This window comes from Arachis ipaensis, chromosome B9, assembly GCF_059453495.1.
Source record: "Arachis ipaensis isolate K30076 ecotype BB chromosome B9, ASM5945349v1, whole genome shotgun sequence".
Classification (NCBI taxonomy): Eukaryota; Viridiplantae; Streptophyta; class Magnoliopsida; order Fabales; family Fabaceae; genus Arachis; species Arachis ipaensis.
The window spans coordinates 32,256,845-32,274,888 of NC_142444.1; the positions used below are offsets into that span (position 1 = coordinate 32,256,845).

Consider the following 18,044-nt stretch of genomic DNA (forward strand, 5'->3'; position numbering starts at 1 on the left):
TAGCATTTCGCATCTCTTTATGCTTAAACTAAACATGAAAGAGATACCTTTCCAAAAAAAGGAAAATACCTTCTAATACTTCCGTCTTTTGGATTATTGTACCTATAATGCACATTATACATGTCTATTGGCACTCCTTAATTACTGTGGCATAAAGTTTAGTGGAATAGACCGAAACCTAAAGAATGGGAGTTGGGTTATTAATTCATTTTGTTGCCTATCCTAAATCAAAAAGAACAAAAAACGAGGATTTTGGTGGAGTAAGATATGATGCACGGATACTGATATGGATACGGGACATGATACGACGCAGCACACACGGACACGAATTTTAAAATCGTATAAAATACGAGGACACAAATGTATAAAATATAAAGTATTTTTTAGATAAATTGTAATATTTTGATATTTTATTAATAGTAATGTATAAATTAATATTTAATATCTTCTTTTAATTATATAAATCATTTAAAATATTTTTTATTTTAATAAATAATAATATATATTACTAAATTCATTTTAATAATACATATTAAGAATTTTTTTAGGTGTCTCCAAGCTGAGTCTTGAGAAAAATTTTATTTTTTTATTAAGAACAAGGTTGGATATAGTAGACATGCAACGTGGACGAGTGTCGATGAGTATCATGTTCAAAATGTGTTCTACACGTGGGCACGACAACTTAGTGAATTGTCAATGTTTTATAGAGCAAGACTGATGTAATTTCATTAGGTGGTGTTTGCTTAAAGAGAGTGGGACTGCTTATAGAGAGTGGGATTGGAACTTAGTATTATATTTGGTGGTGAGAGATTGGAACTAAAATTTCATTTTATTAAATACATAGGATTAAAATTTTTGAGGATGGATACTAAAATTTTAATATATCTTCTCAAAAATATTTTTATTTAACTTTTTAAATTTACCTGTTGATGTTCATATTTATCTTAAACTAAATATAATATTGAGATGTAATTCAATTTATTATATTTTACATCAAAACATAATAGACTTAATTTAGTCTGTTTTTTAGTTTTTGTTTTACCGTCTCAGTCTCTCATTTTCAGTTTTCCTTCTAAACACAGCTTTATATCCTAGGATCCCAATTTTTATCCACTTTTTTGTTGATTTTCATGCTTCTATTCAGATGACAAAAATTTTGAATTCTCCTTTAAGCTCTAAATCCTTGTTTGAGATTCCTTAATTTGAGCCTTATACTACCTCCGGATCTCAAATCTTAACATTTCTTCCACCATGAGCCTTGGTTCTTGTTGTCAACTAATATTTGACTCTTCTTTACTCTTCAATTCACAAATATCTCGAAATTGACTATCCGTTTCTAATAAAGTATATTGATGTGGGCTGAGAAAGTACCGAGTAGAAAGAGTTACCCATTCAAATAGTGCGTTGGATGGTGACTTAACAAGAAAGTACCAAAGGATTTGTGAATGTGATTTTTACTCTCTTTGGCTTTTCTTTGATAACCTCCACCTCTTGGTTACCAACTTCATCTGTATCATCTTCATTGCTAAAAGTGTGTTTTGAAAGTTGTACATGTTCCTTCTCAACATCAATTTTACATCCAATGGAAGGTTCAAAAAGATCATCGAGGTCATTGGTTGTTGCAGAAGTATCCTCAATGATGGAATTCTTAACTCTTCCTAACTTTGAGGACAATGTTGAGGATGAAAATTATTTGAATATGGGATGGAGGTTCATAATTATAGCAAGGACCACCATAGTCATATAGTTAGTGTGTACCATAGCATGGATTGGATAGAAACTGATCCAATCCAAATTATAAAAAATTATATATATTTTACCTATCAAATTGTTTTGAATCTATGATACACGGACACGGGATATGGTATGACACAGGACAGGTCGACACACGAATTTTAAAATTTTATAAGGCATGGGAGCACGTATATATATAAAATATGAAGTATTTTTCAGATAAATTTTAATAATATTTTATTAATATTAAAACATAAATTAATTTTTTAATTATTTTTAATATTTTATTTTAATCAAATAATAATATTTCTAAATTTATTTCAAAAATACATGTTAAAAATAAAGTTTGACACACATGATATTTAGGTTGTCCAAGTATGTCCAAAGAAAATTTTTTTATTTTTATTTTAATTGAATTTTTTTAACTTTGACACATAAAAAGACACTTATGATCCACGGACACTGACATGGATATAGGACATGACACGAGACGGGACACATGGACACACGAATTTAAAATTCTTATAAGACATAGGAAAATGACATGTATATAAAATATAAAGTATTTTTTAGATAAATTATAATGATATTATAGTATTTTATTGATATTAAAATATAAATTAATTTTTTAATTAGTTTTAATATTTTTAATTATATAAATTAGTAAAAATATCTTTTGTTTTAATAATTCATAATATAATTATTTCTAAAAACTCATTTCAAAAATACATGTTAAGAATAAGAATTAACACGCTGACACGTAAATAGTATTTAAGTGTATCTAAATATGTTCGAAAATTTTTTTTATTTTTTATTAAAATGGGCTAGACACAGAAAAAACACTTATTACGCGAATATCGAAGAGTGTCATGTTTGAAATGTATCTGACATGCGGACATGGTAAAAGAAAAGTTTATGTAATTCATAGAAAGGCACTTTTATACGCGTTTTTCAAGTGGATAATGTTTTACTGTTTTTGCATTTGATGTCTTCTTTCATGAAATATTCTTATTGTTTTAGCCCCTCCTTCAATAAAAACTATAATTATTAAAATCGAACCGAATTGGTCGGTTTGACCGAAAAATCAATGAATCGGACTGATACTTAAACCAATACAAACCGATCAAATTCGGAATGAACCGACGAAAATCGGTCAAATTCAGTGAAGATCAATCCGATCGAACCGTTTAAAATCGGACCAAATTGGCCGGTTGATAAACCATAATTTTATGGTTTATTTTGTATTGAATTTTGTCAACTTTTTTTTCATTTATTCACTAAAATAGTATGGTTTCATGAATTCTCCTAATTGTGCTTAATGGTTAAAAAGATGCTTTTTAGGCCTTTAATTAGTCAAATTTAATTCACTTTTGATTCCACTTGATGTCTTGATATGTTTGTTAGTGATTTCAGGATTAAAAGGTCAAGGAATGAATCGAGAAAGTGAAGAGAAAAGCATGCAAAATAGAGAATTCTTGGAAAATAAGGATTTGAAAGATTCAAGACGATGTGTACGCGTGAGGAGGAAATCTGCCAGTCGACGCGCGCGCGTAAACCACGCGCACGCGTGATATTGGTCACGTGACCTCAATAAAGTGAATACGCTGGGGGCGATTTCTGAGCTCAAGGCGGCCCAAATCCAACTCATTTCTGATGCTTTTGAACCCAAGGATTAGAGGGGGATGAACCAATTAGTGATAGTTTAGTTTTCACCATGCTTTAGGATAGGTTTCTAGAGAGAGAAGCTTTCTCTTCTCTCTAAAATTAGGTTAGATTTAGGTTAGAATTCTCTTAGATATAGGGTTTAATTCTTGCTTTGATTTAATTTTCCCTTTTAATTTCTTGTTATTATATCTTTGCTCTTTTAGTTTTACTTGTCATTCCCTTTATTTTGTTGCTTTTATGATTATGAACTCTTGTTGATTCTACTTTCATTTAATTCAATTTCATGTTTTATGTTCTTTTATTGTTTATTTGAATTCTTATTTTTATTTTCTTGCATTGGGTAGTTGTAGATTTTATATTCTTGCAATTTTACTATACTTTTCTTTTATGCCTTCCAAGTATTTGATGCAATACTTGGTTGATTTTTAGAGTAGATTTTGGTACTCTTGGCTAGTGATTGAGGACTTAGGTCCCTTGAGATTATTGATGTCCAGTTCCATTGGTGATTTAGGGTTGTTAATTGGTTCTAGGACCTAATATGTCCACTTGACTTTCCTTCAATTGTTAGAGGATAACTAAGTGGAATTAATCCTTTGTAATCACCATATTGTGGTCAATGGTCCAAGATAGGAAACCTTGACTCTTGATCCTTGCCATGAGTAGCATTTTAGCATTTATATTTCTTTAGATATTGAATACTTCATTGCAATTCCTAGGGAGAACGACTCGGGATTAATACTGCCAGTTATTTTGATTTGTATTGTGACAACCTTTTTAAACTTTGATTGGGGATTGATTGTTGGTTTAGACTATGCTTGCAACGAAATTCTTTTGAGAAATTCTAGATCGACATTTATCCCTCATCAGTTTTTGGCGCCGTTGTCGAGAAATTGTAATAGTGTTATTTTATTGGCTATTGTGAATATGTTCATATTGTGAATATCTTGCTTTTTGGTTATTCCTTGGTTTGCTAGTAATTAGGAGTTTGCTTTTTTGACATTCTTGTTTTTATTTCCTCTTTTCCATATGAATTTTCATCCTTGTGGTTTTGGATATGGTTATGACTATGTTGTAGGTAATGAAAACTTTAATATTGGCTCAACCAAGCTACTATGATTGCAACCCCTCCTATGATGCATATCATTCCAATAGATATGATGGTTCCTATCATGATTATGCCACTCAATAACCATCATTCCATGCACCATACTCTGAACATGGTCCTCAAACACCATCATTCCAACCACCATACTCTCAATCCACATCCTATTTCCACCAATTACCTCCACACAACCCAAATCCATATCCTCCCTATGCACACACTTATGACCATTATGAACAAGCACCCATTGAACCACCATCACTCCAACATATTTACCCTCACAACCCTTCTTCTCCCTCCAACCAAGCTCCCATGGATGATACCCTTGGTATTATTCTTCAAGAGAAAAGAGAGCTTCAAACCACACTTGACTCTACCCTCCAAGAGCTTATGTCCCTCCTACCTCTACTATCCAACCAAATCCAAAATCCCTCTCAACCCCCAAACTCTAGTACACTTCCTTTACAACCACATGATGAACTCTCCTCCCCACCACAATCCTCCATGGAAGAATACTCATATCCATCAATCCATGAGCAATATGATCCCAATTATGCTAGAGAAGTGGAACAAGAGAAAAGGGATCGTCTCAAGGAATTAATGGATCGAATTCAAGCAACCATACTTCAAAAGAAGCAAGAGGAGGCTCAAAAGGTGGAGGAAGTAGAGACCCTTGAAGATAAAGGAATAGTTGAAGATCAAGGGGAGGTTGAATAAGAGGCAAATTCCAACATTGAAGACAACTCTACACCAAATGACATTGGTGACTTTATTGAAGCTTCTTCCATTGGATGTGAAATTGATGTTGAAGTGGACTTCGCACAACCTCCAAAATTTGATATGAATGATGATGAAGAAGATTTAGAGGAGGTTAACGGAGAAAAGCTACAAAGTGTTGAAGCGGACTTCACAAAACCTCCAAAATTTGATTTGATTGATAATGAGGAAGAATTGGAAGAAGTTGACAAACAAGTGGACATTGAAAAAAGTTGTCAAAAGGTAGAAGTCATCAAGGAGGAGTCAAAAGGAGTGGAGTTCACATTGTCAAGGACATTGGATATCTTCCTTGCTAAGTCACTATCCAAATTACAAATTGAATGGATAATCATCTCATCCTTTAATTTTCTTGGCCCATATCAATATGTTTTGTTAGAAACGGATGGTCAACTTAAGGCTATTTGTGGGTTAGAAAGTAGAAAATAGTTGGATATTGGTTGGCAACTAGAATCAAGGTGCATAGTGGATGGAAGCTCAAACTTTGAGGTTCAAAGGTGGAGTGGAACTCAATTCAAAGGATTTAGGATGAAGATTAGAAGTTCTAAGGAGAATTCGAGAAGCTTACCACCCGAGTGGAATCACAAGAATTAATTAGAAGATGGGTGTGAAAACAAAGTATGGGATCCCGGATTATTGCATGAGGATCAACTTTGGGACTCATAGCTTGTTCGGAACTCCATCAAGGCTTAGTACAATCAATTAGTAATCTTGGAGCAATTTGGAGATCCAAGCATTGTTGGAAGTTCAAGGACCAATACAAGCATAAGCCGCCATGACAAAGAGCTCCCCATCAGTCCAACTTAAGGACAATAAATAAAAGTGTTAGGTGGGAGACACTCTACTATGGTAACCTCTTTCCATTCTTTTGTAGATATAATCAATGAATGAATTGAGTTGCCATTGTTAGGATGATTCACCATAAGCAAAAAGGGAAGCAATAGAAAAAGAACATGCAGCAGCCGGTTGATCCACCAGCTGATGGTGGCAATCCGGAAAGTCACCGTACCCCCTTGCTCATCTTTGAATGCACCGAGGACGGTGCAAAACTTTTAAGTGTGGGGAGGTCGTCCGATCGATCGGCGATTTTTGGGTGACAAATTTCTAATCCCAACACTTTTGCATTTTATTTTTCTGTTATTCTTAGGTCTTTTAGAATTCTTAGTTGCATTTTCTAGGTTGCATATATACATAATAAACTTAGTCAAAATAATGAAATTTTTCAAGAAAACTCTTTTTATATAGGGCATTGACATCCCAATTAATTTGAATTAAAATTTTTGTTGAAATTGCTTGAAGAATTAATTTTGGAACATGGTTTTTGAGCTAAGAACACATAAGCTTATGAGTTTAGAGCCTAATTGTGTGGTTACATCATATAACCACTATTTTTCTTCTTGTGTGTATTATTCTCTTTCTATAATTGTAATCTTTAATTTATTTGATTCTTTATGTCCATTATTTTGTGTATGAATGTATTTATATGATTGAGGCTTCATTTCATTAGCTCACTTATCCAAATGGCCTTACCCATTTATCCACCTTTGTTAGCCAATTTTGAGCCTATTTCACCCCTTTGTTCTTAATTTTAGCAAATCACTAATCCTAAAGTGAAAAACAATAAATGTCCTTTAATTTGGATCTTTTATTAGTTTAGGCTAATGAGTGTGTGTATCATCTAAGTGTGGAGAGATTTGGGAACATTGGTTGAGATAAAAGTAATTTTTGTATTTTGTTGAAGATCTTGGGAATTGGGTACATACTCATGCATTAAATGTTTAAACCATATGCATTGGTACCTTTGTATATAATTCATCAAAAAAAAAAGAGAAAAACAAAAGAAAAAAAAAATGTAGAAAAAGAAAAAGAAAAAAAAAAAGCAATAAAAAGGGGACAAAATGTCCCAAAGTAAAGTTTAATAATAATCAATGCATGTCTTGTGATAAAAAAGATAATGCATGAGTGTGTGAAAAAGTGAAGAATGGGTAGTTAGGTTTGCTTTGAATTGTATAGGTTGTTACATATGTTAGGTGAGAGCTTAAGTTAATCAAAGATTCAAATTTCAAGCTCACTTAGCCATCTATATATCCTTACCTTGAACCTAGCCCCATTACAAGCTACAAAAAAGTCCTCATGATATTTGTATGCATGTATTGAATAATTGTTGATTGTTAGATGAATAACAAGTCTTGGAAAGCATGATTAGAGGAGAATTGAGTGAATCAACCCTATACACTTGAGCGACTAAAGCGGATACACATCCAGTGAGGGTTTGATTGCTCAATTACATGCTTTCACCTATTATTATCTCTTATCTTGCAAGTTTGTAAATTCTTTTCAATAACTCAATTCAATTGTGAATTTGATTTGATTGTAATTGCTTTAGCTCTTATGTTTATATATGTATTCTTGGAAATTGATTTATTTTGACCAAGTAGTTGCATGTATTTAGATAGATTGCATTTAGATAGATTGCATTTAGATAGTTTGCATCGAATAAATGTTCATACCTCCTTTCTTGTCTTTCTTGGTTTAGCTTGAGGATATGCTATTGTTTAAGTGTGGGGAGGTTGATAAACCACAATTTTATGGTTTATTTTGTATTGAATTCGGTGAATTTTGTCAAATTTTCTCCCATTTATTCACTAAAATAACATGGTTTCATGAATTTCTCCTAATTGTGCTTAATGGTTAAAAATATGCTTTTTAAGCCTTTAATTAGTCAAATTTAATTCACTTTTGATTCCACTTGATGCCTTGATATGTTTGTTAGTGATTTTAGGATTAAAAGGGCAAGGAATGGATCGAGAAAGTGAAGAGGAAAGCATGCAAGATGGAGAATTCATGGAAAATAAGGATTTGGAGGATTCAAGGCGACGCGTACGCGTGACCGACATGTACGCGTGAGGAGGAATTCTGCCAGGCGACGCGCGCGCGTAAACCATGCGCACGCGTGATTTTGGTAACGTGACCTCATTAAAGTGAATACGCTGGGGGCGATTTCTGAGCTTAAGGAGGCCCAAATCTAGCTCATTTCTGAAACTTTTGAACCCAAGGATTGGAGGGGGATGAACCAAGTAGTGATAGTTTAGTTTTCACCATGCTTTATGATAGGTTTCTAGAGAGAGAAGCTCTCTCTTCTCTCTAGAATTAGGTTAGATTTAGGTTAGAATTCTCTTAGATCTAGGGTTTAATTCTTGCTTTGATTTGGTTTTCCCTTTTAATTTCTTGTTATTACATCTTTACTCTTCTAGTTTTACTTGTCATTCCCTTTATTTTGTTGCTTTTATGATTATGAACTCTTGTTGATTCTACTTTCATTTAATGCAATTTCATGTTTTATGTTCTTTTATTGTTTAATTGAAGTCTTATTGTTATTTTCTTGCATTGGGTAGTTGTAGATTTTATATTCTTGCAATTTTACTATACTTTTCTTTTATGCCTTCCAAGTGTTTGATACAATGCTTGGTTGGTTTTTAGAGTAGATTTTGGTACTCTTGCCTAGTGATTGAGGACTTAGGTCCCTTGAGATTATTGATGTCCAGTTCCATTGGTGATTTAGGGTTGTTAATTGGTTCTAGGACCAATTATGTTCACTTGACTTTCATTCAATTGTTAAATGATAACTAAGTGGAATTAATCCTTTGTAATCACCATGTTGTGGTCAATGGTCCAAGATAGGAAACCTTGACTCTTGATCCTTGCCATGAGTAACCTTTTAGTATTTATATTTCTTTAATTGTTGGTTTTATTTTCTTGTCTATTATTCAAAACCTCAATATCCCTTCATAGCTAATAATTGAGCATTTCATTGCAATTTCTAGAAAGAATGACCCGGGATTAATACTCCCAGTTATTTTGATTTGTATTGTGACAACCTTTTTAAACTTTGATTGGGGATTGATTGTTGGTTTGGACTTTGCTTGCAACGAAATTCTTTTAAAAAATTTTAGACCGACATTTATCCTTTATCACCGGTTTGACCGAAAAATTGATAAATCGGACCGATACGAACCAATCAAATCCGGAGTGAACCGACAAAAATCGGTCAAATTTAGTAAAGACCAATCCGCTCAAACCATTTGGAATTTATAATTTTCTCAAAATGATTGAGGTGGGGGTGCAAGCCCTGTTTTCAATGAAAGGGATGTCATTCACAGCCACTAGGCTATCATGTTTCTTGTTAATATATTTACAAATTATAATACATACATATAATTATAATTTATTTATATGCATACATACATACATACATACATATATACATACATACATACATCTTTCATCAAATAGTTTACTTCTATTTAATTTATTTTAATTTTAGTTAAAAATTCACTCATTTTTAAATTAATTATATTTATATTTAACAATAATTATAAACTCTATTTTTTTTTCATAATTATATAATATCTTTTTTTTAATAAATACTTGAAATATATAATAGTATAATAGATATAAATTAATTAATAAATTATTAAAATTTGAAAATAATAGTTATTTTAATATAAAAACAAAATAAAATATTTATGATAGAATAAAATTAATAAAATACTTATTGTTCATGTTCTATATTATTTTAGAATAGCTAGATATTCTTAAAATGTTAGTGAAAATATGTATTTTAAATTTTTGACTATTTTTTATTTACATAGGACCGGTTCAATCAGTGGCCCACTGATTAAACCAATAACCTAATAATCCGACTAGTTTAATCACCAGTTTGGTTCGGACAACTATGATAAAAGCGCTTTTTGATTTAGCATTTTAGCTATTTAAAAGAACAATTTAAAAATAGTAACATTTGAATAAATAATTTGCAAAAAATAATTAGTACCAAATGCCAATGTGACAACACTAAAAAAGTACTGTCTAGGGTTGCCAATATATACCTTACCTGCAAATATTCAACCTAGACCAACCCATTCGGGTAGGGTTGTCTACCCGACCCGTTGTGGGTAGGGTAGGGTGCGGTGCGAGTTTGTCTATGGGTAGGATAGAGTACGGGTTTAGGGTATACCTTACCCTATCTTACCCTCATTCCTAATATATTATATAATATTTTTTTTTTTTGGTGACTATATATTATATAATATACATGTAATAGTTATATATATAGTAAAAAAAAAAATGAATTTTAAACTCACAATCTTCGTCCTATAAAAATTTGAGATAACTACTAAATTAGTTGGTAGTCATATTATTTATAATTTTAATTTAAATTTAACTTTTTTATTTTGTATTTTATTAATATGTATGAAATTTGGAATGATTAAATTTTATATTTACTTAAAAATTTTTATTTTTTTCGAATAAAAATAGATAAGATAGGATTTAAAACTTTAAAGTGTCGATTGAATTAAAATTTTAAAATTTAAAAATATTTTCCACTTACAGTTAGAATTAGGATAAAATAGAATTAGGAAAAAATCCAAACCCTACGCTACGAGTTACCCTTGCCAACCCTAGTACCAAAAAGTCCTTTTCAAATTTTCTGTATGAAAGATAAAAAGTTTTGAATTTGAAGAGAGGGAGAGGGAGGCGCGAGAGCACTGCAATGCGGAAATGGAAGGCAACGTTAGCTCCGAACCGGAACCGGAAGTGGACTACAGTGTAATCAACATAGCATCAGACGCGTTGGATGGTTCAACGATCTTTCACACCGTCAACGACGTCGTTTCCCTCCTCCTTTACATGCATCTCCAAATCCCCTCGTAACGGCCCTCAATTTTCAATCACATCGTTTTCATTCCATCTCCTACGCAATTTCACTTTTTTCAATTTTTTTTGTTTCATTTTCCCATAATTTCGCACGTTCTGCTGTTAATTCCTTCAGTTGAATAGAAATTATTAATTAGAATGATCACTGCAATAATTTCAGTTTCATTTTTTCGGGATTGTGCACCCAAAATTCTTATTCATATATCTGCTCATTTTCGAGAAATACAAAAATTTGAGCTCTGAAGGCCATTTCGTTTATGCAGCACGGTGCAGGATATGAGCGCTGAATTTGATACATTGCATTCCGAGTATAAAGAGCTGGTATGTTCAAATTATGATTCGAATGCTTTTTGTTATACCTGGTAGAATAGTATTAGTTGCGAGTGAAAATAGTATAAGAATCCCGCTAGGGAGCCAATAGAGTATTTGTACAATGTGTACAATGGGCTGTTTATTTGGCCTCATATGAGTTAAAAAATGAACATCTAGGATAAAATACTACTAATTTCTCAAACACAATACACCCATACTATCTAGAATAACCATCCGGGTATCAGAGATAATAAACATCTAATATCCTACTGAATCGAACATTTCTAACCCCCCGATTGTATACATTGTACATATATTCTATTGGCTCCCTATACTTCCTCATAGTATAAATACGGGTAGAAACTATTATAATGGATTATTTCAAAAGTGAATTGAGATGTTTCGCTTATCTCTGAGAGAGAGAGAGAGAGTGTGTGTGTGTGTTTTTTTTCCTTCTGTAATTGTTAATTTTGATTTAATAATTATTCTTACTTCTCTATCAAATATTCACATTCATACATTTATCATATTTCCATTTTACATTCCCATTTTTTTGGTGATATTCATACAAACACATAGATATTTCCATTTTTCTATCATAATCAACCGCTAATTCCACTGCTCCATTCTAAATCCCTTACTAATTTCCCAGATTTTGATTGTTGGTCTCAGGAGTTGGCTATAGGAACCACAGCGAAAACATCATTTCGAAGACAGCAAGTGAGCAAAATGAGGGACATTAAGATGGGAATCAGGAGAATGGATAAGTTCATGAACACACTCTTGAAAGTGCAAACTGCCATGAAAGTGATGATCAGCCAAGTCCCCACCATGGAGAAGCTTGTATTGGCTCTTGGAGCTAGCCCTCTTCGGCCCCTGCACATCTATGTCTTGAACTTCTCTCATGGAGCTGCACGTACAACAGATTCAGATGATTTCGGGAGAAGTAAACTGGCAGAAGGGCTGTCGAGAAAGGTTCCTTATGCTGTTCATATTGAGAATTATGATGCATTATGCTTTGTGAGGGGAAAGAGAGTGTAAGGTTATGTGTTGTGTTTTTACTTTACAGGCAATCCGGGCATTGATATCAAAGGGTGCTGGGTCTGTCAACTATCCCGGTAGTACTTATCATTGACATTGCTTACTGACAATTGTTAATCATTAAATCCGAGTTTTCTTTATATTATCTCCTTGTTTATTTTCTTTGCTCTACCATCAGGTGTCATAATGGTTGTGCTTTACCTGCTTTTGTGCAGGTCCTCTCAAATTGTTTCTGCTGTTTAAGGCCCCTTCTTCATTCAATCAGCCTCTGCATTTTCTGCCAAAACGTGATTTTAGGTATCACAAGCAGGTAAACCATGACATACTGCATCTATGGTGTTATTGTTTCAATGTTTCAGGTGAATGATGGTATCATACTGCTTTTTTCAATGTTTGTTAGTGATGCTTGTGCTTTACTTATTTGTTAAAGCATAAAGCAGTGCTCTCTGTTTGGTGCTCTAGCTTCCTTTATTCAAATATGCCTTGTACCGAATATTCTGTTTCATATAATAGAAATTAGATGTTTCCTTTAATAATTCTAGTGGTCGGATTAGTGAACACCATTACATCATCAATTCCTTTGTCAGTTTTTTGGGTATGGAATTGTCTTAGCTATGGAGAGTTCTTTGTTAATATTATCTCTTTTAGAAAATAGTTCAACTTAGAAATTGGCAAACTTGCTTCCCTTTCAAGTTATGGATTTGATTGATGATGCTTTTGGCAGACTGGCAGTTGACTTGTTTCCCTTTGAAACCGAAACAATAGGGCATCCCGGTGCAAAGCATCCCATAATTCATAGGGTCACATAAGGGGCTCGCCCAAAGAGTGTAATGTAGGTAGCCTAACCGGTACAAGCATCAATGTTTGATTCCATGATGAGGTCTCACAGAGACAACTGAACTTACTTCTTTCTTTTTCTTTTCTTTTTTAGGGAAAAAAAAACTAATTTTGATGTAGCATGCTTATGCAGTAAAAACATATATCCTTTTATACATCTTAATACGTATGTTAGTATGATTCAGGTTTACATGGTAGTGAATTTGGTTTTGTGCTTTCAATCTTGCTTGCATATTGTTTTACTAGCAATACACCAAAACAATTTTATTGGTTTTCTTATTTGGAAGTTGAAGGCAATGGCTGTTTTACTTGTTTTGTATTGCTAGCTACTGAACTGTATTTTCACTCTAGGTTGTGCCTTTGAAGCTATTGGTTAAGTGCCGCAACCAGGTAGAGGAAGTAGCTGTTCCTTCAGAAGATATGATCTGGTATAACCACATCTAATATATAATGTATCTTGTTTATAACTTCATTTGGGTGGTTTGCCTTTTATATGTGCCTACTGCCTACGATTTGCTTGTTTATATGCTAGTAAACCATGGAACCTTAAATTTCCCGTGCTGCTCAATATAATCCCCATAATTAAATAGCATTTGGTTTCTTGCTCTCTACTTTCTAGTATATTATGATTTCATATGCCAAGCCTATATGGAAAATATAAGGTACTGTTTGAATTGTAAAACTGTTTTTTCTTTTCAATTTTATTTTCAATGTTTTATATGTTTTTCTTTCTAGATTGAGTAAAGTATTATTTTGGTCCCTAACGTTTGGGTTGAATTCTAATTTGGTCTCTAATATTTCAAACGTCATATTTCAGTCCCAAAAACTTTCAAAGGTTCTATTTCAATCCCAAAAATGTTTTAAGTGAGTTCAATGTTGTCCCACCATTAAATTTGACACAAACAAAATTCTTATATTGAAGAGCCAATAGCATTCGGTTTCAGTTTGTAAGTAAAATCGATCCTCCAACAATTACTAACTTAAAAGTTTTTCCTTTTATTTTGAAGCATTGATGATTGATAGTTAGGATTTGGAGTTTTGTACAAAAAGAAAATTGAGAAGTGTCACAAGAAGGTTTTGGTTATGTTTTACTAACACATGGAAGAATATGACTTAATTGGTAATGTTGTTAATGCCCGTGTCACTCATTTTGTTAATTATTAGTGTCAAATTTAACTTGTTTGAAACTTTTTGGGATAGAAATAGAACCTTTAAAACGGTAGGCACCAAATTAGAATTTGACCCAAATATTGAGGACCAAAATAGTACTTTATCTTTTTAGATTTTATTGTTTTTCAATTTTTTTTCTTGTTTAGAATATGAAACAGAAAAAAATTCTGCTAATCAAACAGGCCCTTATGCTAATTTGATTAGTGTTTTAGAGACACAAACATGCATATACGGAGGTAATAGATATGTTCGGAACTGCTAAAATATTAAACTCCTTTCTTTAATCACTTATTTGTATAATTGCTTTTAGAAAAATCGATTATGCAGTAGTCAGTTTGTTTTAAATACTTTATCTGAAAAGTAATTTTAAGATAATCTATTGTGTTCGAAATGTACTATTTTTAAGTGATATAATTACCAAACTGGGTATAGATTGATTCTTTATATTTGTTAATACTAGCACCTTGTCTACCACTTCGTGCTCGTCAAGCCTCATTTTTATTAATAAATTTAAAGTTATAAATTGATGATATTGAACAAATAGGTATAGATTATTATATATCATGTAATACATATGCTTTTAGATATAAGTGTATACTCTTTATTTGATACAAAAACATAAAATCAACCATGGTCTAATGGTTGTAAGGGTTGCGTAAGCAAGCATCATAACCTAAAGGTACCCGGTTTGATTGATTGATTCCCCAAACCCCACAATAGTTATTTTGGAATTACTTTTGAAAGCTTGTATGGATACGGTTCACTCACAATCTCCGGTGAGATTTAATGGTAATGGTAAAATATATATCTATAGGTACAAAAAATAAAGAAAGAATTGAAAAAAATGCTGGATATACAAGGCAATTTTCATCGTAGTATATATAGATTTGATACTTAAATTGTTAAATTGTAAATGTTGTTTTTGCTTACTGAACTATTTTTTTAGCTAAAACTTATTAGTTTGGACTACAATATATGTTTATATTTTTCCCAACTATGATTTTTTTTTCATGGTTTAAAGGTGAGTTTTTATTGATATAAATATGAAAAATGTTTTAGTTCCTTGAATTGGTAATGTGTACTTTCGCAAAACTTCTATAAATATTTAGGGAATTAAAAATTTTAATATTTATATAAATAAAAAAGCAGTTCAAAGGTGGCAAAAGATGGATTTAGGTACAGATGTGAGGTGTGATATAAAGAAGTTATTTGGTTTTATAGCCGTTTAGGGATGTAGGCTGCAACCGCTTCAATTGTAGCTGGGATTCATAGTACAGCTTCCTCAGTTCGTGATATCTTCTGTTGTATTTATTCCTCTACTATATTTATACACTTCCATCTTTTTTCCCTGGTAGGTTTCAATGCCGACATGTGATTAAAGGCCTTGCAATGAACACAATGCCGGATGAATGACATCCTCTGGTACGAGACATGAATATTTGTAAATATGGCCTATTGATTCTAATGTTTCCTTTTTAATTTTAAATTTGGATGTAACTTTGCAATGTTTGCATATTGAATGCCGTTATTATTAGTAGACCAAAGGCTGTGTAGTATACTGCAAAATTGCAAATGTTGGAGGTAAGAACCGTTCTGCCTTGGAGGAAATGCAGTATTAGAAACTTCTCCCTCAAATAGAAAGTTTGTTGTGAGAGAGTAATTTTTCAACTTGTCCCATGTTAAAAAATGTAGCAAACTAGTTGCGATTCCATTTGTGAAATTCTTAACAGGTTATTCATTATAAAAAAAATTCTATAGAATCAACCAATTTTGACCAAAAATGGACAGATTGAATTTTGGCATGCTATAATTAATGTCTGCACATACAATTTAGTATAATTTCTATTCATCTTATAAAGTATGCACACATATATTATTATATTTTATATTTTTTAGAGTTTTATATTACAAGGATAAAATTAATATTTCGAAGTTATACACCAGACAAAAAAAAATTATTAAAGATAAACAATTTTTTCAAGAAAAATGAAAAGAAATGCATAATTTCTAATGATAAATACAAAAATTTTATAACAATAAACATAGAATTCAAAAAAATTTATGAGTGATTCAAGATATATTTTTATGCTATTAATTAAAATTTGAGTTTTCTTGTGTTATTCAACTAATTATTTGTAGAATTAAAAATAACTTTCATGTTATTCAACTAAATTTTGTGTTATATTTTTGTATAATTCAATTTAAAAATTAACTTATTTGATTAAAATACTCTTTTAATGGTGAATTCCAACAAAATAAAAAAATAAAAAAGTTGAACATTTGAAAGAAAAAAGAGAATCTGAAAATATGAGATTAAAAAAAAGAGAAAATTAACCATAGAAGAATAAAAGAAAAGAGAAGATGAGATCAGGAGGGAAGAAGAAGGGGAAGAAAAATGTTCTTAGAAGAAGAGAAGAGTAGAAAAAAAAGTATATTAGAAAATAAGAAAAGAGAAAGAAAGATAAAGAAGAACAAACAAGATAAGAAAAGAAGAACAACATAATTTTAGAGAATTTGGGTTAGATTTGTTAGCTCCAAATTATTCCAAAAATTTTGATGATTAACAAGCCAAATATAATTTAGTGATTTTATTTAGAATTTGGGTTAGATTTGTTAGCTCCAAATTATTCCAAAAGTTTTGATGATTAACAAGCTAAATATAATTTAGTAATTTTATTAGTTGTTGGTGAAAATTCACTTACAGTTGTCTTCATGTGAAGTTAAAAGTTAAAAATCATTCGATGATAATTTAATCAAATATATCAAATTATTTAACAGTTCTCAGCTGTCAATTTCACATGTGAATCTTCATCTTAGTTACCTAAAGTTTGGTCAAGTGTATAATATTATAATGAATATTTTTTAAATCAATATGAAAAAATTAGGTAAAATCTGAATATTAAAAAGTGTTAAACAATTTCAAAAATCAAATATGAGTAAACATATCATTTCAGAAGCACGATAGCACATACAGAAAATTAACATGACTATTCCATGTGTTGAAAATCTTAAAGGTAGGGATCATACATCTTTTGGATATGCTTCCAAGCAAAATGAGTTTTGGCTCTAATGTTTAAAAGTGAATGTGCTCAACAAGTTAAACAATTTGAAACTAGGTTCTCTCATATGCTACAATTATAGGAAGATTTTCACATATGCTAGTCAGCTTTAGTGGCAATTTGCTATGCCATATACTATTAAGTTGCACGTGTGACTTTTGTCTTGAAGTGTGAATGTGAACGACTAAAGAAACCTCAAACCCATTAGAGAAAAGTCGAGAAAACCCAGTAACAGTAGCGGCTTCCACAACTTGGCGCAGTGCAACCCATATGTTACTATAACATAGCTAAAAATGTTCAGAGCCACAGATGATGGGCTGTTTCTTCACAGGGCCACATCACATTGTTTGGGCTATATGTATGATGAAATCATAGAGAAAGGGCCATTCTCTTATGGGCTCAATTGTTTTTTTTTTTTGTGTGAGAGCACTATACCAGATAAAAAATGTCCTCGATGGAGGACTAATGAAAGCCAAATTTACCTTTTGAATTGGGAGTTTGGGATCGAGGGGAAAAATCTAGGTCAGCCATACGGTCTTGAGAAAATCTGAGAACCGGCGATTTTTTTATCACCAGGCCGGTTTGAAGGGTTTTTTTTGTTTAATTGGATTTTTAGGGAAAAAAAAAAACAT

General features: G+C 31.8%; 1 protein-coding gene across 1 annotated transcript; it reads left to right on the forward strand.

Annotated features, from left to right (window-relative positions):
- The first annotated feature begins 10,716 nt into the window (after positions 1-10,716).
- LOC107618257 (uncharacterized) lies at positions 10,717-16,021 on the forward strand. Its single transcript, XM_016320268.3, has 7 exons — positions 10,717-10,986; positions 11,257-11,314; positions 11,978-12,280; positions 12,375-12,423; positions 12,562-12,656; positions 13,535-13,611; positions 15,709-16,021. Exons 1-7 carry the CDS (start codon positions 10,838-10,840, stop codon positions 15,764-15,766), a joined length of 789 nt encoding a protein of 262 aa, XP_016175754.1. The 5' UTR covers positions 10,717-10,837; the 3' UTR covers positions 15,767-16,021.
- Positions 16,022-18,044: the final 2,023 nt, after the last annotated feature.

Bases quoted from the DNA above. Each gene is read 5' to 3' on its own strand.
- LOC107618257 (XM_016320268.3), top strand. From the start codon at position 10,838: ATGGAAGGCAACGTTAGCTCCGAACCGGAACCGGAAGTGGACTACAGT. The intron at 11,315-11,977 runs GTATGTTCAAAT...TGTTGGTCTCAG, and splicing joins ATTCCGAGTATAAAGAGCTG to GAGTTGGCTATAGGAACCAC. The intron at 12,657-13,534 runs GTAAACCATGAC...TTTTCACTCTAG, and splicing joins ATTTTAGGTATCACAAGCAG to GTTGTGCCTTTGAAGCTATT.